Here is a 22,572-nt window from a genome sequence, read left to right on the forward strand (position 1 = left end):
TCCCAGGGCCGAGCCCCGCGCCGGAGCGCTTTCGGAGCAGCCTCTCTGTGATGCCCTGCCAGGGGCGGGGAGCCCCCCCAGGTGCGCCTGAGCCGAGCCCCAGATCCGGCGGGCCGAACCCCAGAACCGCGAGCAGCACCCGGGCCGAACCCCAGCCCCGCGGGCCGAACCCCAGATCCGCGGACGGTTCCCGGGCCGAGCCTCACGGACGGCTCCCGGCCGCGTTTCCAGCACCAGGGACAGATCCCGAGCGCGCTCCAGCGCCGCGGCGGCTCCCGCAGCGGGCCGGCCCGGCGGGCGCCCCGGGGCGCGGGGACCCCGGCGCGGTGACCTTGCCGCGGCGCCGCTCGGTGCCCCGGCTCGCTGCGCGCCCCTCGCTGGGCAGCATCCGCCGTAACAGCGCGCGGCTCTCCGGGGAAGGACGCTGAGAGATCTTTATTTTTATTTTCCGCCGCTCCGCACGCTCCCACTTCTCCCCAGAGCCAGGAGAGGGCTCCTCGCTGAGCAGAGAGCCTGGCCGCCTCCTGTGGATGGAGATCTGCAAGCCTGGATGGTGCCTGGTTACCGCCGTGCGCTAAAGACTTAGAAAGAGCCCTCGGATCTGTTGCGCTATGGAGGGGTAGCGCTCTCCCCCTTCCTCCATCCCCTCCCCGCCGCCAGACAAACAGCAAACCCAGACCAAACCTTTCTGCCTCCTTGCCACAAACTTTACCTCCTCCTCCCCTCCGGTGAGAATCCCCCCTTTCCTCCTCCCTCCATGTTCCTTCCTTCCGAGCCTGTAGGATGAGGTGTTTCCTTCTATTCGGCTGAGGGTAAAAGCGCATCCTGGGGGCAGTGGCACACACCTGGCAGGGACGGGAAGGTGTCAATCCAGCCTCCACTGCAATCAACAATGGCAAACGAACCCGTGATTCTGAATGTTTATGATATGGTGAGTATGAAACAGTCCTGCGTGGGGGGGTCAGTGGGGCCAGCTGGGAGCTGTGCTTGCTTACAGACATGATAAGAGGAGCAAAGCGCAGATCTCCAGCAAGGGTGATTTCCCCCCCACATTGCTCAAGGATATCTTGTTCTGGTCATCAGAGATAATGCTGGTCCTGGCTCTTGTCTTAGAAACGTTCAGCACGTTGTGCCGGATTACAGGTAAAACTGTGCTGGATTTTCTGCAGGATCTTGCATGAGCAGCACAGGGTGGGGGAAGGACTTTTTAATTTACAGTGCCCCAGTTAGGGAAGGAGATGTGATCACCTCTCTCGCTCTGCAGAAGCCAATTGCCCTTCATTTCTGAGCGAGCAAACACCTCCAGGCTGTGGGGAGGAGGGCTGGGGTAGCACCAGGGAAAGGGTCCGTCTGTGGAAGCACAATAAGAAAGGCTTTCCCAGGCTGGCAATCTCAGTCAGCCCTTTGTATGCATGAAGTTATAGTTAATTGGTGTCTCTGAAGGTTAATTTGAATGACAAAAATAAGAAACTATTGAAACTGGTGAGTTCTTAGCACAGGGAGGAGCAATCTGCTTGGAAGTATTTCTTGAAAGTTCACAGTGTGGCAAGTGACTTGCCTTGCCCTCCTCTCGCTAGGGGAAGTGTGTATAGGAACTATCTGTGCCAAGAAAGCAGAAGATCCAAATGCAATTTTTGGTATGAGTCCCCACAGAGCAGAGGGATTGGGGCAACCTGTTTGCTCTCAGGTCTGGGACAAGCTCAGGAGAGTTGTATTCAGTTTAGGAACATTTTATTGGTGACATATTTCCCCTCCTGATTTTTTTTTTTTTTTAAGCTAAAGGTTTTAAAAATGTTTTTCAAATCTTCCAAAAATCTAGTGAACTTACTGGGGAAAATATGGCTTTTTGAGGGCCCTGAGATTGACTAGGCTATAAATATGTTGTGCCATACCTTTAATATTTATGCCATACCTCTGCTTTTTGTCACCAGGCCATGACAGCTTTCACCAGGAAGCCCACAGAGCAGAGTGGGTTCCCCTTTTGGGCAAATCCTGATAATAGACACCAAGGAGATTAGGAGTGGGTAGTTTTAAATACCAAATCTCCCTTTATTGAAAAGACTAAATGATCTTTTGTTGGCTGAAAAAGCTGAGGTAATATCCGAGAGAAGAGAGTGTAGAGGTTATTCAGGTAGGATTACATCTAGTAATATTGAAGGACTTATTGAAAAACACAACTAGAACCTGAAGCTGCATCTTCTAGAGTCACTGTTGGGAAAATTGAGCAAGTTGGTGTAAATTCCTTTGGTCAACAGTGGTTAATAGGTAATTGCTTTGGCAACCTCAACTGTGGACTTTGCCAAAGTTGTCCTTCAGTCATTAGCCCTTGTAACCCAAGCGGCTGGTGAGATGAAGGGATCTGGACACTGCGATGGACTCAGTCTTGGCCTTTTCTTTTTTCCCAATAACTGACACCAAAGATGAGGCCCAAATGAAGGGATGGCAGAAGGGACTCACTGTTTGTGCTTGCTGCATACAGAAGTGGACACCTGGCCATAGTGAACTGAAGTAAGGTCATCAGTTTAATTCAGACTGTTTATTCTTTTCTGCCTAGGAGGTCATGAAAACCTTCTTGTATCTAACCCCATGCTTTCCTTTCAAGTTAATACTCTTTACATAGAAACCATTCTCTTATATGCTTGTGGTTGTCTACCACTGAGTCACCTCTAGTTTAAGTCCTACGTTATGGTTATTGAGGTTACATACTTTTGCACTGCTGCTGTCATTTTAACACCACGGAGCTTGGAATGCAGCCATGAAAAAATTTGCACTTTGTTATACCGTGGTGGGGAATTGCGGGGGAACTGGGAAAAGAGCACATTTGCTTGAATGACTTCTAGAAAGCTAGTCTCAATGGGGAGGGAAAGAAAAGCAAGGATAAAAATTAGCAAACAAAAAACATTCATAAAAACAATAAAAACAGCTGGGGCTGAAAATTAACTGAGGTTTAAAGCTCTGCTTTCCTGACAAGGAACATGACCCTTGTATGGCATCTGGAAGCACTTACGCTGCAGGAAAGCTTACCCTGAGGGCAGAAGTTCAATTATGGGCTTTGTGCAGCTATGAAATACCCACTCTGTGTATTCTTGTGCATTCAAAGATTATGGTCATTTATCTCTACTCACTGGATATGTAGCAGGCCTCTTCAAGAAAAAAATACTTCTATTTAATGAGGTATTTTGAACAAGTAGCTGAAGTGAATAGATCTATGTAACAGGGTTTTTTTGGTTTTGATTTTTGTTTTTAAAGCATAAACTAAAAAGCCAAAATCACAGGATATTCCAAAAGTGCAGCATGGCATCATTAAAAGCAGTTCCCCTTGCCACCAGCAAGCAGGGTGATTATATTCTGTTTTGTCTGTTGCTAAAGAGCTTGTACACAGCTGTAGACACTTACAAAAAGGAGAAAGAGGGAGAACTTTGCTGCTCAGCCAGATTCCTGAGCTCTGATTTACAATGCGTGAACGCAGAGTAGTAGCATGGATCAGGAGTCTGGACTTGGATGAACATCTTGCCCAATTTGAATCCAATTTCACACGGACTTACTCTAGGTCAGCAGCTGTTTGGAGACCTGCATGAAGTGACTGGATGTAAAAAATTTATGAGAGAGGTTGCTCTGATTAGTTACTACTTTGCCTTTGGAAGGATAAATCAAATTCCCCTTCATAATTACAAGCTCCTCTCTCCCCAAATTCAGACCGTTTATCGTGGACCAGATCTTACTTAGATTATAGAGCTGACTTTTAAAGTCAGAATCTAATCATGATTCCTTCTTGCTTTAATTATTTGTGGCTTGCTTTGGAACAATTAACTAAATCAATGAACATTAATGGATGTCATTGCCTTAAATCACTCATAAGAGTTACTCCAAATATTTCCTAAGTTAAAAACTTTAACAGGCTAGCTAAACATATCCCACCGAAAAAAGTCCATTTGATAGCAATTCATGACACTTTCTGCTTATGGCACAGCACATTTATGCTATGAAATTAAAAGCTGTGATGTTTATCTCATTGCTGTCCTGCTTTTATTATAATTGTCCTGAATTTCCACTGCCTTACAGCTGATAAAGAACAACTTGTCATTTTTATCAGTTGGTATCTTTGCTCACACTTTATTCTGGTGTGATTCCCTGAGTTGCAGAGATGTTGCAGAGGTGAATGAGAACTCTGTTCAGCAAGGAGCAGCAATGTAGGGTCTGTTTGTGGCCAGTAGGTTAGGTCTGCTTCTCAGCTTTGTGCTGCCCTTATTCCATTGATTCCACTGAAATTTGTCATCCTTTCAGAAATGAAGAAGAGGACAATAGGATTCAAGTTACCACAAACACACTAGGATTGATTTTTTTTTTTTTTTTGTGATTGCTACCTTTAGAGAGGTAGCCGAAAATATAATTCATTTTGTTCCAATCTAAATGGCTGATGACAAACGTTGGCCCTGCAGATGAACAACTGGGATCTCTCTTGCCTGACGGATTATGGGATGAGTGTCTTTGTTTTGGTTTGTTCATCACACCGCTGAATGGATTTTCAAAGCGTCCCTGACACAAAGACAATACTCTTGTCTCCATTGCAATGATAAAGGCCCATGTTTGTGGTATTTATTGTGAGCAGTCTGTATTGAAGTAGGGGGAGCAGTTTGATTTGAGAATCTGGAAGTGTACAGTCATGTATATTGTTTCGAAGAGGGAAACAGTTCTGGGGAGGTTGGTGACACTAAATCACTGGAGGGGAAATCTGTGCCTTGTCCTCAACACGATGGTCAGAAGGAAATCAGTGCAGCAGGCAGGTTCCAACACTGTATTCACTGTATTGCTGCTGGTGGCCTGTGCTCCTGAGCAGAGGACCTGCAATACTAAAAAGAGTACCTTTTTTGTGTGTGTGTGTTTCCCTTAAGATTTGTATTTTCATATTTATGGGCCCCAAATTGCAGTGATCTGCCTCAGAGGTTGAAAATGGCACAACTACAGCCCAGTCGCTTGTGCATGAGACATACTCTGGGCTTGCTGTGGCTTGTGTCCCTGCTGCCAGAGAACGAGGCGGGGGAAAGGCAGGCATCTCATGGAGGTGTTAGTCTTGCTGAAAGGAAGAACGTGAAGTGCAGAAGCTGAAGGCTGACCTTGATTGTCCTTTCTGTGTTGGGGATATTGTAATGGCTCAGCGGGGCTGGGTATGTTGTAATGAGTCTCTCCTCCTCCCTGGGAGGGGAGAATTGGTTTCAGCTGCACTAAGAAACCTCGACCATGGCTCTGTGTAGCCAATCAGCTTGTGGACTCCCTGCAGGGCATGATCAGAAGATGATAAGAGCCTGTGGCTCTGGGTGGGAAAAGAGCTTTGAAGAGCTTATTTTATATGCGGTTCTGCAAGCAGCTGCCAGTTCAGAGTTACTTCTAGTGGGAGCTGTGTTCAAGCCAAAGTCAAGGAATGAGAGTTAGTTTGAGGATGTTGTGTCAAGAAGGAGGAATTGCAAGAAGCGGTCCGGCTTTTCTAGCAAGCTCAAAAGCAGGCTGTAACATGGGGATGTGTATGTGGGCCTCTGTAGTAGACCCTATGTTAGGGTACGAGTTGGACTGTATTTATTTGATGTGCTCTGAGGCTTGTGAGAGTCCCTGAGTGGAGAGAGCAGGCCAGTGACCTGCGAGAAAAGGCCTAAAACTAAAGGGTATGTGTGGCTGTAGAGGGCATGCATAATAGCATTAAGCCAGTTCTTCTGATGCAGAATAATGTTATGGAAGTATGAGTTGTTATTTTTCCCGCTTTTGATCTTTCCTGCCCTGTAGCTTTCAGCATTTTGTTTTAATGTGTGTTATTTGCATCCCCTTTGGAGGTGGTAGCCTATATGTCTCATGGGAAACCAACCCAGACCTGAGATTTTAGCATGCTTCATTTGCTTCCTATACAAGTGAGATAGCGAAGATGAGACTTGGGGCCCCTGTCATTAAACATTTGGGGACTGAAGGAACAGTTCTTTGTACCTGTAGCTTGAGTACACAAGGAATCTTTGAATGCATTTTAGAAGCAGCAGGGTTGTAAACAGAACACCTCGTTTGGTGGGGTGAATGTTATAAGCACTTAGTGGATCGTGGAACACTTTATTATCTCTCTGGAGGAAGGAATAAGTCTAGTTACTCAGAAAAATGTCAACAAGCTTGTGATTACTGTAAGTAGAGCTCTCAGATGCTCTCAGCTCACTTAGTCAGGGGTGAGAAATCCTGTTGCAGGTGGAGGCACCTCTACACTGCTCATTAGCTAGTTAGCTGCTGTGTGCAGAGAAGTACAGCATCATCTGGTTCTACTTGGTATTTCAAGATGTTATGAAGCAAGTAAAGGGACTTCTTAATCTAGGAGGTTGATAGCTGCAGGGTTTCCTGCTATGATGAGTTCAAGAGATGCATTAAGTCAATAGAACAACTTGTGGTCTTAAAAATAAAGTAATATAGAGCCACTAGGAATCTCTTCTTTCATATGTTGACCAAATTTGATACATTTAACAACTCCAAAGCAAAGCACAAAATGTTGCCTCTGGGAGGTTTTAATTAAATTCTGGCTACTCCTAATGCATGAAAGCATTGTTCTGAAACAAAATCACTACTTTAAAAAAAAAAAAACATTAGATGATCTGTTTTGACCCTTTCTAAAAATGTTTGTCAGTCATTTCTGGCCAAAACTGTTTGCCAAATATGAATAATTCCAGTTCTCTAAAATACTGTTCACTTAAAAAGTTTTATCATTTCCTTCTTGGAAGGATTGGATGAGGTTCGTGTATTTTCTTGTGTCACTCTGCAAATTCTTAGAAATTACTTCATCCATAAATAAGCCATGACAAAGAAAGAGCTGGGGTCTCATTTGTCCTTCAACAGGCTTGTTGTAGGGAAAGGTTAAGACAGATTTTCGCATTCCTTAAGGAACATGGGGAAACTTCTGATCTTGTTATTTTGTTTTATTTCTACCATTGTCCAGAACATTACTCTGCTGTCTTGTACCATGTCAAGAACATCATACTGGATAATAAAACAGAACAGTGAGACAGCAGTTGCCTGCTATCTAGCAGTGGATTTCTCTACAGTGCTGCAATATTTCTTATATAAGCCCTAAACTGCCTCTGTTTCTGTGAGTAATTGAACATGCCGCCGGTCACAAGCTGTAAGGGAGGAGAGGACCTGCTGGATCTCTGATGCTTGTTTCTGTGCCCTTCTTGGGTCTTGTAACTACTTCTATGCTGGCTTCTCTGTGGAATCTGCTTTAAACTGTTAAGATTATACTGTATCATATGTTGGGGGTTCATAATCTTTCAGGCAAAGTAATAGTCCCATTGTAAGATCTCTACTATTATGCTATGATACTTGTTGTTATGGGCCTCAACTCTCTGGCAAGGCTCTTGGTTAGCACTCAGAGAGCTTGGTTAGCAGCAGACAGGCTACTCTTTTTGCACAAGAGAGGAGTCAGGCACAGCAGAGAGCCCCTGCTCTAACTCCGTGTCAGCAGAGCTCTGTGCTCAAGGTATAAGAGGGAGAGGACTTTTCAACCAGGAATAGCTGCAAAAATCTTCACTGGACTATCCAGACCGCTTCACTTGAGCACAACCTTTCCCAATGTAAATAGCCATTAAATTAAATAACAAAACAAATAACGGAACAAATTCCTCTAAAGGCAAAAGTTATGGTTTTTAATTGATCAATTTGAGTAACCTGGTGGTATGGACTGAGCTTTTTTTCTGCTCCTCTTCTCCTTCTAGACTGCATGAATTTAACCTGAGTGACAATAGACTGACCTTGGGCAGGTTTGGATTGCTCCCTTTCCTGCTTGAACTTCAGAGAGGAAGGAAAAGGAAAACAGTCTGGTGATGCAGGCACTTGTCTGTAATCAGGGAGATTACAGAAGTCTAGGAGAAAATGATGAAATGAAACTAGACATGCCTCTCTCGTATTTTGGAGAGCAGAAATCAATCAAAAGACCAGAAGATAAAGCAGCTAGTATATTGAACTTCAGCTGAGTCTATTAGTTCAAGAACAGGGAATCAAAACATGTTGGGCATTCAATCTAAACTGATTAAGAAGCTAAACAGTATGTGGCATGGCCTGGGTTAATAAGTCCAGCAATGAAATGTGCCCATTTATGCATAATAAATAGGCTTTTGTTGTCCTGGCAACCGCCTGGAGATGTGTCATCTATCAGGGAAATAGTCTGTTTTGATGTTGTCAGGGTGACAAGATGGGTACCTGTCCATGGTACTGCTGATATCCCTCAGCACTGCAGTTCTCTAGCTGGCTACCCTTAACTTATGCAGGAGATTATTTTATGGGCTCGTTCACCTGATGGTACACAGAGCATTCCTATATCCAGGTACAGGATTCATCCCATCAATAAGCTCATTGAAACAGGGCTCTCTTGCCCGGTGGACTGACTTGAACCGGCTCATCCCAGAATGACATGGGAATCCTCACATGCTTAGAAGGCTGCTCTGCAACTCCCTCTCCTTTACATCAGCCCTGGCAAACATAAGAAACCTTAATGTGTAAGCTTTAAGTTCTCTTTGCTCAATGTAAAATGTAAATAAAATTGAGCTCTGCATTTGGAGCAAAACTGCACAGGTCCTATCATCAACCCAATGCCCTTGAGTCAGTCCCTGTATTGACAGGTTGGCTTAGTGTTTCCACAGAGCTCAATTCAAGCCAGCCTGAAGGATCGAAGAGTCAGGAGGTGGCTTGTTTATGGGCAGGGTCACAGGAGTAAATCCAGGAGTTTGAACTGAGCTCAGTCTTAGGCTAGAGTTATAGAAAACACTTGCTGCTACTGGAACTTGTTCTTTAACCACATCTACAGGGAAAACTGCAGTCCATTGACCTGTCTCTGGGCATGGTTCTAAGCCTCTCTGAGACAAAATGATTGTTTCCTTGTGAAACCATACGGAACTTGTTTTCCAGTGAATCTTCTTTCGAGCTTTTTGGGTTTGTCCCAAATGTCAAAGCAGATTCCTTTTAGAACATGACACTTCTGGCAGCAAGATTTAGCCTCTGGCTTATTAGGCTGTCAAGGTTCCTAATATCACTTGGATATTTAAAAAAAAAAAAAAAAAAAAAAAAAAAAAAAAAAAAAAAAAAAAAAAAAAAACCCAAAAAACTCTTAGCACTGATGAAAGCTGATAGATTGACGGTGCTGGAGACTGACACTCTTTTTATTTACCAAATAAATCTACATTGGCAGTGTCAAAGCAAGCTCTTTTACCTCAGGAATCTCAATGCTGGTCTACAGACTGCTCTGCTGCTGTGGCTCAGGTGGTCATCTGGCTTCCTACTGAGGCAGCTCATGGGGACCAGTCATGCACGTGGTGGGGATTTTGGCTGTAGACAGCTGAGCCCTTGCAGTGCGACCGTTTGTCAGATCTATTTCTCAATGTTGTGATGGGTAGGTATATAGTTGTGCATTAGTGAGATAGACTGAATTTAAATTGATGTCCCAGGACTGAATGCTACTCTAGTGACCTGGATTACCCTTATTTTTAATTCTGTGTTTGAGTACCTCTTGTTCCTGTCATTATGCCAACATTATGTAACCAAAGCTCCAAAGCTGTAGGAATCCAATATCAATACATTTAAATTTATATTTCTGCTGGGGCTGAAGAGATTCATCCACAAATTTTCACAAATCTAGTGACTCCAGCAAACTGATGCTTTTTTAAAATTTTTTCCCCCTCTCTCTCCTCCTTCTCTCCCCTTTGGAAATAAAAACAATGTTTGCTCTTCCGGATAAACCTTGCATATTCTTTAGTCTGACAAACACAGAGGAGTGAAAATAGATATCTTCTACTTCAGAGATTTATCTAATAAACACATAAGCTAGATTTATTGTCTCAGAGCAAAATGTGAGGCTACATTCTAAGAATGGAAAATTGCTTAATTGGTAATTTAGTCCTCCAGCAGTGAACCTTAAGGTGCCTGTAAAAGCAAAGATAGGGGCAGGGGAAATACTGTGAGTTACAAAACATCTCTTCATGCCCTGCATGATAGGCGGGGATGATTATCTAAAGAAACAAGTGCCAGGTGCTAGAAATGCTGAAATCATTTCAGCCTATTTGGTAAGCAGTCTTCATCATGTGGGTCAACACATGGGTCACGTACCATTTGACTACTCCTGGAAGATCCCCCCCATCTCTGGGAGACTGAGAACCTGGCACAGGAGAGAAAGCCAGCACAATGAAAGCTCCATTGCTAAGACAGTTTGATGAACTTGAACCTTGGCTCTTTCATTGTGCTTTCTCTAGAATTATTTCAAACCACGAGAAACTATCAACTCATTTTATTTTCTCTTCAATATCTTCTAATCTACTAATACCTTCAATAATATCTACAATATCTTCTACTAGTGATTATACTTTTTTTTCTTTAAGTCTTGTTTCATAATGACAGATGCTTTATGGTCTAGAGTGTAAGGAACTCAGGATAGCTTCTAGAGTTATAGACTTTGTCATAGGTTAGCTTTACCTAGATATGTGATAGTATAAAATGACTTGCATTCTTCTTGACATCTGTTCTTGGCTTATTTGTGCATCTTTCTCAGCTTCAGACTTTGTGGAGCGGTTTATTTTTTAGCTGCCCTACTTTTGTCTTCTCCCCTACCTCTGGATTATCCTGGTGAATGTGAGAAGTGACAGAAAGAGATGATAAGAATTTGGGCATGGAACTAATGTCAGAGAAGTCATCTTCTACCTTGGATCTGTCACTGACCTGAAATCTTGAATGGAGCAGAGGCCAAGACTCTAATTGCACATCTTCTAGATGGATGAGAAAAGGACAGGGATGTAGATGTTTCTGGGCAGGGCTAGGGTACTTGCTTGGCAACTTGCTTACTCCCTAGGGGAAAAAACAACTTTATTTGACGGCATAAGTGCAGGGATTAAGGGCCAATTTTGCATATCCATCTGACCTTTGGCTTTCTTTCAAGAACAGTCCAGGTCTGTCCTCTCACAGGTGTCATTATTGCCAATCCTACATAGATGTCCTGAAAACATCAGGATGTTTCAGGTGGCGTGATATGCCCAAGCAATTTGACATTAGTGCTATTTATGTGCAAAGCAGAGGAGGATGATCGATGGTATTTTTGCCTTTTACTTTTACTAACTAGTATGCTGATTCATCTACAGTGACATAGACCTTGTTAAAATCCCTTAGGACTTGAATATATCTACCTTTTTTCACAGGTCTGACGTAAAAGCAGGTAATAGGGCACTCTGGATCTGGTTGTTCCACATTGCTTGTGTCAAAGCATCGTTTATTTTTTGGAATATATATTTCTTATTAACAGATATTTAATGCAATATCCATTCAGCAGAGGATTGGGGTTTTTACTGGAATCTAGCTGTTCTCATGGGGTATCTTAATTGCCAGGTTGCAGTGCTATTCAGTGTTGTCCGGCCTACTGAACAGGTAGATATCTTTGTATGTAGGATTTTTTCCTTCTGTTCATATGAAAGGTAAGTGCTTCATTTGGAATGACTGAGACGCTCTGAATAGAAGACACACTATGAGAGCGTAGCTAGGCTCCTTCCCTGTGAGGTAGGTGGAGAGCCAAATCTCTGGCAAAACTGAGGAGGTTAAAAGCTGATTTCTGCTCTCATGTATAAGTGTCTGGACTCCTGGTTATGAGGTACAGACAGGAGGCACTTGCTTTTCCTTGTAAACAGAAGCCAAACCACAACCTTCCCTCTGATTGCTTTTGTTTTCATTTCAAGCAGGGCACTTTGAAAAATACGTGTTTTTTTTTTTTTTTCCTGAGATGATCTTTTCTGCCTTTTCCTCCACAATTGACTACCTAACTCAAGAAAGGCAATTGCACAGCCTTTCTTCTGAACATGTCCTAGCACTGAGTACACGTATGCTAAGGCCTCTTTGGAGTGCCCCGTGCCAGAGGTGTTGGTGAAAGCCAGGAAAGCATTTTTGGAGGTGTCAAGGTCTGCAGAGGTCAGACTTAGAAATGAGTGACAAGCTGAAATCCACCCATCTCCTTTGACTGAGCTCTGTCTCCAGTTTTAACATAAATTCTTCTTGACTGAGATGTTATTTACTATCCTCTTGTTTTCTCCATTTTTTATAGGTGCTCATTATTCAAGACAGCTGGAGGTCTTATCTCAGGTAGCTCTTTAGGATGCAGAATAGACTTACTCAACTTTCTGCTGTTGGAGTGCTGTACATTTTGTGCTTGTTGGTGTGGGAATATAGGGGAAAAATACATTAAGGAATGGGTTAGGGTTATGCTAATCTAAAATTGTGAAGATTAATACCATTGTAAACCAAAGAGAGGCATCTTTTGGTTCCCTGAACAGATCAGGGAGCCAAAATAAATAGGTGTATTTCAAGCTTAGATGCTCTTCTTGGGACTAGAAGTCCTGTGAGACTCTTTTTACTACATCCCTAGCCACATATTCAATTGTAAAATGTGTTTTTTTCAGAGCAAAAGCCTCAGAAAATAAATGCAAACCATGTGGATGTGTGCAGACTTCACTGTGTTTTATCATCTGGGCCAGATTCCGGCTTTTCCCTTGGGCCAAGTGCTGCTGGCAGGAGACCCAGCTGGAGGCCTTGGGCAAGCAGCAGGATTGGAGGCCCCCTGAGGGAGAGGAAGGAAGGGAGTTGGAAGGGATGTCTGTCCCAGTGCTTTGCTTAATTGGATTGGTCACACACCCTTCTGGCCTTGCGTTGCTCTGAGCAGGCTCCCCTGCCCCTCACTGCTCGGGCAGAGCTAATGGGAAGGAAGGCTGCTCCTGGGAGCTGGATCAACAGCAAAGAGGATGAGGATGGAGACGCTCTAACTTGTCTCCTTAGCAATTTTCCTTCTTGCCTTCTAAAGGGCAAGCCAGAACTGGAACGTTTTCAGCTCTTTCAGCTCCCTCTATTTCTGTGGAGAGGGCAGGGGAGCAGGGAGCATGTTGGAAATAAAACTGACATCCTCTCTTCCAAATCCATCTCTGTAAAAAAGTTTCGTACTAGAAGGCAAACGCACGCATCTGCGGCTTTTTAAGTGCTTTTCATAATACAGCGTGTCATTGAACTGTTCCAAGGATTCCCTTTGTAGGATGTAATTACTTGGAGATAGGCTGTTCAGTGCCTACTGCAGCTGCTGTTTTGGATAATCTTGATACAGTTAAAGCTGTTGATGGATCAAACAAATTTATGCAGATGGGGAATTTTAAAGTTAATGTAAAGAACTATTTTATAGTCTCTAACTCATCAGGTACTTAAATTCTGTACCTGGTGCATCTGTACTTGTTACTTCTCATAACCTCAGGACTTTAAAGCATGCCTCCAGCTGCCTGTTACCTCTCCTGAGGTTCTTAGAAGTGTCTCATTAAAGCTGATGTTAAGGCCTATTAAGTACATGAATGTGGCTTCTAATGATGCATCTCATTTAGGTGAGTTGTCACCAGGAGGTGCCAGAGATCATTGGTGCTCTGATCCTCTAGTGACAAGGGCAGCAAGAGCCACCTGGAAAAATGCAGGATAATTCCTTCTTATATATTGGGAGACAAAAGGCAAAGTGCCTTGAAAAGGCTGTCGACTTCCTAGGGAGAGACAGACCTTGCCACCCTAAAAGCTCCCCTCTGTCCCCCTGTGAAATGCAGCCTCAGCTCACACAGCTTGCAGATCGGAGACATCTGTCCTTGGGCTCTTGGTGTCTCCAGCCAGTTAATTATTAATCAACACAATATCCCTTATGTCAAGCACCTTAAATGCCCATGAAGCACGGAGAACTGTTTTGTCAGTCAGGTTAGAAAGGCTTTAGTGCTCTGCCAATTGTGTTATTTCTACAGTTGCTATTCTCACAGAGTGTGCTTTGGCACTTGGGAATGGGCAACATCAAAATGATGGTTATTGCATCTAAATTCCGTATCGAATGACCTGGTGCCACCAGAAACATAGCAATTTATATCAGGAACAGAAAAATCATAATACAAGATATTTGAAACTGTACTGCTGTGGCAGTATAGGTATATTGCCCATTATAAGCACCTACTAGGATTTTCAAAAGCAGCAAAGTATTTATCTCCTTTGAAAGACTCTTGAAGGTCCTTAAATCCTGGGAGTTGCAATTAATTACCTCTGATTCTTGGCTGTCCACCTTGGTGCTCTCTGAGATGCTGCTGTTTACGGTTCCACTAGAAATGATGAGAAGCATCAGCTCACATGAGGCTCTGGGACTTGCCTGCTCTCTGTATTCAGCCTGTGGGCTAGTCTAAAGGAGAGAGACTGACCGGACACAGGTTAGGGAATAAACACAAAAGAAGAAAATAATTGCTCAGTCTGTACTGAGGCTTATGTCTACACTCAACATTAAGTGCCTTGGGACCCCAAGCCTCTTCCAGCTGGAATTACTCTAGGGGAAAGGGAATGTCAGTAACACTTTATTTCTATTTTAGTTTTGTTAAAATACATTTGAGCAGATCTGAAAACAAACAGAAACCCAAGCTACCTTCCATTCATCTGTAGGATAGTTTTTCCAAGGAAAAAAAATGACTTCCTTCTGCTTACCTTCAGGAGTTTTAAATAACATTCTACTCCAAGAATCACTCAAATAAAAAGACAGAAAGGTCCTGCTGTGTTTGTCTCTTTCTCTCTTTTTTTTTTTCTTTTTTTCTTGTTTTCCTCCTTTCTTCAGTGTGGCACCATGCCAGCCTTTGAGCACTGGGCAGAAGTTTGCCAGGGTGCTCTTTAGGAGGTGCAGGTTTCTGAAAACCTATTTCAGTTGACAAGTGAGGGCAATGCAACACTTCCTTGCCACCATTTAAAACCTTTCTGTTAAGACAGGATCATACATGAATTAAACTGGACTCTTTGTCTGAGATGATTAGGACTGCAGGTACTTGTGTATTTTTTTTTGTCTTTCCCTCTTTCCTAGAACACCATGTGGAGCGAAAGAAATGATGATCTGACAGGATTTTTTTTTCTCTCTTGGTAAGCTGATGACAAATTATCACTAATTAGCACAACCAGGGCCCAGTTCACTCATATTTCATCCTCTATTAATAGAGCATGATAGTAGGATACCAACTCTTATTTACGTATAATAATAGATGGAGAGAGATGCTTTTCCTCCCTTCAGTTCAAACATAACATCATGTTCAATGACACCACAATGTTTTGTGAAAAGTACAAGTGCTCTGAACATGTGGGAATCAAGAGCTCTAAATAGATTGTGTAACGCTGCCAACAGATCGTGTCCTTGGACCCCAGCCGAGAACAACTAAACCTGCATTTTGAATAAATCGCAGGATTTTGAGAAAGAGAAATATCAGAGCTGTAGGCCTGCTTCCTACCTCATTCAGTCTTCTGGCAAGCTGCTTTGGTCTTTGCCATGGATGGTCTCACCTGCAAGAAGGGAGGGCGCTTTTCTGGAGTGTGAAGAGATGCTCAAGAGGTTAAAACACTCGTTGTTTCCTGATATCTGGCATGTTGCTGCCTGAGCTCCTGTGCCTTCTAGGGGAACGTGAACAGCAGCAGGGTTTATTGGGGGGCAGCAACCCTGCATCCCGCTGTTGACGCCCGAGATGCTGCACATCTCATCCTCACCCGTCTTTCATCAGGCAACTCTCACACCTGCTCCCGGCCTCTGCTTTTAGCGGCCTCTGACCCGTATGGCAGATGAGTGTTTAAAGGCAGCTGCCATTCCTGTCATTAGCATGGAGGCTTCCTTGGAGAAAACTGCTGGCTTGGTGACAGATGAAATCTGATTCAGAGGGAGCTTTTTTTACCTCGGCAAGTACAAAAGCAACGGGAGAGCGAAGCACGCGGGAGGGAGGGACAGCTCTCCATTTGTTGTGCCTTTAATTCTGTCAGAAAAGCCCCGGCAGCTCGAGAGGACTATGTGCAAATCGCAGACGTCTCCAGCGCAGCGCACCCGTTGCTGTTCAGGGCCTGGGAATGCAGAAGCAGTGTAGCCGGTGAATGCTCCCAAAAAAGAAATAACACAGTGCAAACAGACCCTGCGCCCTATTTCTTGCCAATCTGCGTTAGCTACCCCTGAGCTCACTGCTCCAAGGGCTGCTGACGGCACTGGCTGGTTTAAAGCAGGTTTGAGTGGCTTTGGACTGTGTGGCTGTTGCAGGAGCTGCAACAGGAGGGTACCCAAGAGATCTGCTTAGCCTTCACCCTCTTCTTTTCTCAGTCTTCAGGGTACTTCCCTTCACGGCACTTGTGTGAAAAAGAAAAAAAGCTGTTATTCCCACCTTACAGCTGAGGACCTGGCGTGCAGACAGACTGACTTGCCTAGTTTTTAGGAGGCTGGTAGCTGTGCTGAGGCTCTTTGGCTGTGATTTAGAGTGTTTGTGAGACTGCTTTTCTTCTCTTTCAGCTGTGGTGGCTGCTGAAAATGCTCAGGAACCTTTTCAAGGAAGGTGATAGATGTCTCAAAGCAAAGGAGTTCAGTGAGGCTTCCCAGTTCACCGGTGCTTTACTTCATTGCAGTTCAGACAGTTTCCAGCAGTGGAGGGGAACAGGACTCAGGAGTGCTTTACCATTGCTCACTCCCTTTAAACTGAAAGCACAGGCTCACTATTGATTCCCCATTTCAAAGAAAACTCACGCAGTTTGATGTTGTACTGTGACACCGTTGGTTCCCCAACCGAATTTGTTCACAAAGCAGCTCTGGGAATATAACTCAAGAAACATCCCAAGGACGTATCGCTTGGTGACCTAGGGTAGCTGGGTCGGAGCAGAAGGATTAATGCCCTACTTGTTTCCCATGACTCTATAAAAGCCTCAGACTGTGATAAAAAGTGATGAGGAGAAACGACTGATCCTAGTTTTGCTCAGTGACTAGACAAGATTGCATGCCTGTTAATCTGCCAAAATTCATCCTTTTCATTAGAAGAGAAATAGACTGTTCTGGGGTTGCCTGAATTCATTTTGTAGGCCATATTACAGGGGTTATCAATTAGTTTGATGACTGACTGATTTGAAAGTCTTCTCATGCTTTATCAAGGGCTTGTAAATATGAAATCTCCCTAGGATTTGGAGGATTGGGTGTTTATACTACTAGTGCTGCTTGAGAGGACAAGGTTAAATGCTGCATGTACGTATGTGATTTGAGGACACCTCAACAGACTGCAAGCTTTCGGAGAGAAGTAGTCTAGCAAAGGAAGAGGAAAAGCATCTGCCAGTAAATAGATGGATAAAGATGCTCTGTGCAGCTTTTAAGAAGCACCAATCATCTTTAACTTTGACAGGTGGCAACAGAGAGCGGGGGTAGCGGGGAGGGATTCAGAGAATTGCGTGGGTGGTAAAGAAATTAATCCTAATGAATTGAAAGAGAAAATCCACAGTGGACAGAAAGCTTTGGATTTCTGCCCTGCTGGAGATGGATAGAGATATGCAAGAGAAATGCTTTTGCATGCAAGAGCTAATTGAGCAATTACAATATAATCTTGAAACCTTTGCTTAAACTGCATCCTGGCTATAAAAGAGTGAGGTGGATTCCCTCCCAGCTGATCATAATGCTTGCCTGGAGTTTGAAACAGGTCATCTCGTTTCTCTTTGAAGATTAACACCTCTCCATGATTTTTGTTGTTTTTTAATTACTGTGCTGTAATGGAGACGTTTCTATTGGTGTCTGCTTGTGGTCGCTGTGGAAGACAGAGGAGGATGAGCATATACAATATTTCCACCTCATGCTTTCCCAGCTTCCAAGTATATTCAGCTCTGGGGCTTTCCTAAGCTTGACCTCTGTCCCTTCACCAAGCTTTGGTGAATCTTTCTTCTATTCATTTCTCTTGAACAAATGTAACTTTTTGCATCTGTGCCCTTTGGTAGGGAGTTAACAGGTTGCACAGTGGTGAAAACCAGCCTCTTCTGCTTTGAGATGGTTCCTGCTGGTTTCCTTTGATAGCTGTGCATCAGACAGTGCACAGTCATCACCTATCTATGCTTTTCATGCCACTTATTATCCTGCAGACTCCCTACTGTATCCCTCTGTGTCATGACTGGTTAATTTCCTTGAAAGTATTTGCTGAGGGATGTTATCAAAAATGTTTTCAACATCCAAGTTAACTATGTCAATGAGATCAGCCTTTTCTGCATGTTCATTGGTTTCTCCAAACAATTCCAAGAGCCTGTTGTCACAGGACCTGCTCTCACAGTCATTTTGACTCTTACCCATAGCCTTTTTTTTTTTTTTTTTTAATTTTATTTGACTCTTACCTCTTAGCCTTTTTTTTTTTTGTCTGGTCTGAGAAGAAACTATAAGAGATAATGTTTCAATCTTTTTTTGAAAGCTTAAGTTCTTCAGACAATTTGGGTGCTCAGTGATAATGAGAGTTGTTTACCTGCAGTGCTCTTTGTTGGATACCTTTGAGTGTTCCTACGTATAATTTGTGTGTCTGTTATGTCTACATCTTTTATATGACTGTGCAGGAGCTGAGGCTTGGGTGTTCCTATGACAAACAGCTGTGTACTCCAAATAATTCAAGTGTACGGGTGCTTCCAAAAGACTAAAACTCCTTTTGTGATTGGTTTGCTTCAAGCATCTTCTACATACTGTCTTGTGAGGTGGTGTGTGTTATTCTCCTTCCCATTGCTCTACTGAACATAGCCAATATCCCTCCTCTCAGAGGGAATGTTTTCCTTCTGCCAACACAGTGATTCAGCTTTGGACTGGTCTTGTTCACATTCTTCATCTTTTACCCTCTGATGAAAAAGAGCCTGCACCTCGGTAGGACTGAGTTGAAAGGAAGAGCAAAGAAGACATGTACCAATGCAAGTCCCCAAACCCCCGTAATATTAGTGTTCAAGTGATGTAACAACCACGGTTACAAGATTTCACAGAATGGAAATGAAGTTTATGCACCATTTCTGTTGAAGAGGAAAAAAGGATCTGTTGGTGGCTGGTATTTCTATATTCAGCATGGTTTTCATGCCTGGTTACCGGGAAGCTGAAGCTGATGAAGTGTAGCTGACCAAGCTGTGTGCTTGTTTTCACGGTGCATGAATGCACCTTGAAGTATAAGCTAAGCTGGGAGGGTTGAGCTTTTGCTCTTGTGACTTCATCCTTGGTGAAGGAGGCTGTCCTCTGAGCAAGATAACTATTGGGATAGAGGGTGTAGGTGTTTCTAGGGAGCAACATTGCTCCGTGTTATGGAGGACAATTTTTAGGTGAAAATTGTTCCTACAGGAATTCTCGCCAAGAACAAATCATCTTTGGAAAATTCTCCTACAATATAGGGCCTTATTCTAGCCTTTAAGATGGACTTTATGTTAAAATCGATGAAACTATTTTACTGAAGATTAAAATGATGAAAGGAGGCTTATTGTCAGCCTCTCCATAGCTTGCTTTGTATACACTCCTAGGGATGTTTGCTTAACACAACAAGGGCATCCATGTGAACCAGAAAATTAAAATGTTTGTCCTTCAAGGCTTAGTTGTATATTTGCAGACATAATGTGTTTTTTTGTAGATATGATGTATGAGCAAATACATGCTCTTCGCTTGTGCAAGTTTGCTCTATTTTCTTTTTTCTGCGGAATGAGATAATCCTCTCTAGCTTAGACTATGTTGGTGTCTGCCTTGACCTGCTATTAATGAATTATTTCAGAGCGATGTGAGCTCTAGACATGAATAGTCATTATATCATATTTTGTGGAGACAATGAGTAAAGTAGAAGAAGGGATAATTCTGACTCCAAAGAGATTGTAAACTACTTTCCTATTGTTTCTGATGGGTGTGCATAGGACACATGCAAATAACAGTTTATTAATGCCATCTGACGACAACTTGCAGAGAGCTCCTACAGATGTAAATATTTCTTTGGTCATAATGTTCACTCAGATACAGCCTTTGTATGTATAAAGTTTTATACTTTTTTTTTTAAACTTTTTTGTCTCCTCCACTGGAAGGGGGGCTGAGCAAAAGATTTTGAGGTGTTAATGTGAAGAACAGGAAATGAAATTATAAATATTACCAAATCTTAGAATAGGAATCGGGGGATCACAGATCTATCCAACTCTCAAGCGACTTATGTAATTTTTGTTGCTGCCATGTGTAGATCCATCCTTGGTATATAAGAATAGAAATATTTCTTTTATCCCAGGCTGCAGGATAATTAGCTTGCTTAACTTAAATGTTCTGAAAGCATTTGCATTCCCTGGTTTGCTTGAGGGAACTTAATGAATAAAAGTAGCACAAGAGAAATGAGATCCGCATCTGTTGTACAGTCAGACTTGTCTCTTGCAGGAGTCATATCCATGGTCTAGACTGAGTCCAACTGTATGGAGTTCTCCCCTTGTTCACTCACCCTATTGACCGCACTCTGCTTAGGGCCAATAGAGCACTTTGCAAAGCCGGTGGTGATTTTTCAGGTCAGGTAGGTCTTTGGCTCTTTGCACAGCACTTTCAGTATGGAACAGACTTGTGTGTAGTGTCCTGTCATTAAGAGTATTTTTATTGTTGGTATTGATCGAAACAGGTGTGCCCTTGGAGTATGCTCCAAGGGCAGGCTTGGGGTGTGTTCACTCTCCCAAGTGAGCTGCACTGGGAAAGGTGGTGGGCCGCTGTCAACTAGAACTGATTAAATGTCTTGTTTTGCTACAGAAGACACCGGGGCATCTAAAAGGTCCTTGGAAGGACTGAACCGCAGGGCTGGTTTAATCTGAGAGCAGATGTCTTTGATACTACAGGATGTTCTGAAGTAGATGAGGTATATACAGTGCTTATCTTTCCCCTACATTAGCTTGCTACAGTTGAGATTAGCTGTCTGCTCTGCATGCAGTATAATTTTTTGGCAGGCCTCTGAGAGATCTGGCAGATGGCACCATTTGCATGCTGTGGTACAAATATACAATCATTTCCTTTTCACTAAAATAAATAAGAGCCGAGATGCAGTTGCAGTATCTGATTTATTTATTTATTTTGGAGGGAAATAAATACAAATATAAGAGGGGTAAAAGGGATATTCCTAGTAAAAACTATTATATAAGGCAAATTCTCCTCCTTCATCTTGGAGTATTTCCTTATTCCCTTCATCCCTCCCTCTCATCCTTGATCTCCCTGGGTATATTTTAGATATGGAGATACCATTAGATGAATGTATGTGAAGAAACCAGTTTGATGAATCACAAGGGTCATTTCAGGCCTATTTGTAGACATATGCAATACACAGTAGGCTAATATGGAAGGTTTGTTTTGGCACAAGGCTAGAATTATTACTGTGCCAGCAGAAGGGAATTATTTAGGGAAGTTCAAATGATATTCCAAGATTGGTCTCACACATGCTGTGCTGTTTGGAAAAGAAAGAAGAAGAAGAAAAAAAAGAAAACAAAGATTCAGCATTTTCCAAAGAAGCTGCATGTGTGGCATACCTGTGCCTAGGTGACCTCTGTGAGAAGTGGACATGCAGGCCATCCTTTTGAAGAGCTACACGTACACCCATAATTTGAATCTGAAATTGTTCTAACTTGAAGCAATGTCTTCACAGCACAAAATGCTGCTGGCTTGTTGTCAGGCACTGCTGCTAAGCATCACTTTTGTTTTTAAGGAGCATTGCAGAGCTGCACATGCTGTGCTGCTCATTAAATGAAGACATTGGGAATTCTTAAAGGGGCAAAACATTTCTCTGTAGCCCCCACATAAACCAGAGTACATCAGGTTACATCAGAGTCATTAAGATACTCCTACAGCATTTTTTTTCCTCAACCATCATGGTATGCTGCACATATTAATCATCCTGTTGTATCTTCATGTGAAGAAAAAGCATCCTCAAGTCAATTTGTCATCGCGCAATAGCTAAATGTCAACAGCTAGAAATGATGACTCAAATTTCTAAAGTATTAGTGCTTAGTATCATCACCAGTTGTTTTAAACAGTGCTAAAATCACTCCATTTAGAAGTCATTGGGTCGTATTTTGTAGAGAACATTCTGCTTAAATTTCAGTTCGCTGTGTTTATGTCAGTTCTGTACTTTGTAGGAGGTAGTTCTTCAAAAACTCCAGTTTGGCATTGGGCTAGACTATAGAGCAACCTCATCTTTAGACAATTCCCTTCCCAAGAAAATATTTCTTGCTCTACTTTTTTTTAGTCTCATCAGACCAGCATGAACCTGTTCTTTTGGGAAAGATATACTTAAATCTCCAAGGCACAGAAGTTTTATTATTGCTATTTTTGACTTCCTTCCTTTCTGCTTTATCCCTAAAATTTTAATCTGGGCACCACTGCAATTCACTTCTCTAGTAATTGTGTTAGAGCAGCAGGGGGAGAGTGAATGGTTATGGCACAAATACATCCACATCCTTTTTTCCTGTAAGAAACAGAAGACAGTGCAGAGAGATGTGAGAGTGTGGAACTGGCTCTGTATTTCAGGAGTTTTTTTCAGGAAGGACACACCACTGGAGGAAGAAAGGACAAGTCACCAGCTGAGGAACTCCATGTTTTTACATTTTTTTCTAAGATAAGCTAGATTTAGAAAATCTGCCAGCCAGCCAAGGCCTCTGGAAGTTCTCCAGGAAAAATCTCCTTTCACGTTTTTATGGGCTTTCCCCATCCATGCTGGAGAAGAGATTTCCCTTTTAGAAGCTTAGAGATAAATATTGATTTTTTTTCTC

The 22,572-nt window shown here is 42.9% G+C and overlaps 1 protein-coding gene across 1 annotated transcript in view; it reads left to right on the forward strand.

Moving 5' to 3' along the window:
* The first annotated feature begins 450 nt into the window (after positions 1–450).
* Positions 451–22,572, forward strand: part of LOC112946679 (deubiquitinase DESI2-like) — a 46,651-nt gene continuing 24,529 nt past the window's right edge. The window contains exon 1 of the mRNA XM_026038567.1: positions 451–931. Within this exon, the coding sequence (XP_025894352.1) occupies positions 893–931 (39 nt within the window). The 5' untranslated portion in view covers positions 451–892. The remainder of the gene's footprint in view (positions 932–22,572) is intronic.

The sequence above is a fragment of the Nothoprocta perdicaria genome, unplaced genomic scaffold, assembly GCF_003342845.1.
Source record: "Nothoprocta perdicaria isolate Ctin4 unplaced genomic scaffold, notPer1 scaffold_213, whole genome shotgun sequence".
NCBI classification, from domain to species: Eukaryota; Metazoa; Chordata; class Aves; order Tinamiformes; family Tinamidae; genus Nothoprocta; species Nothoprocta perdicaria.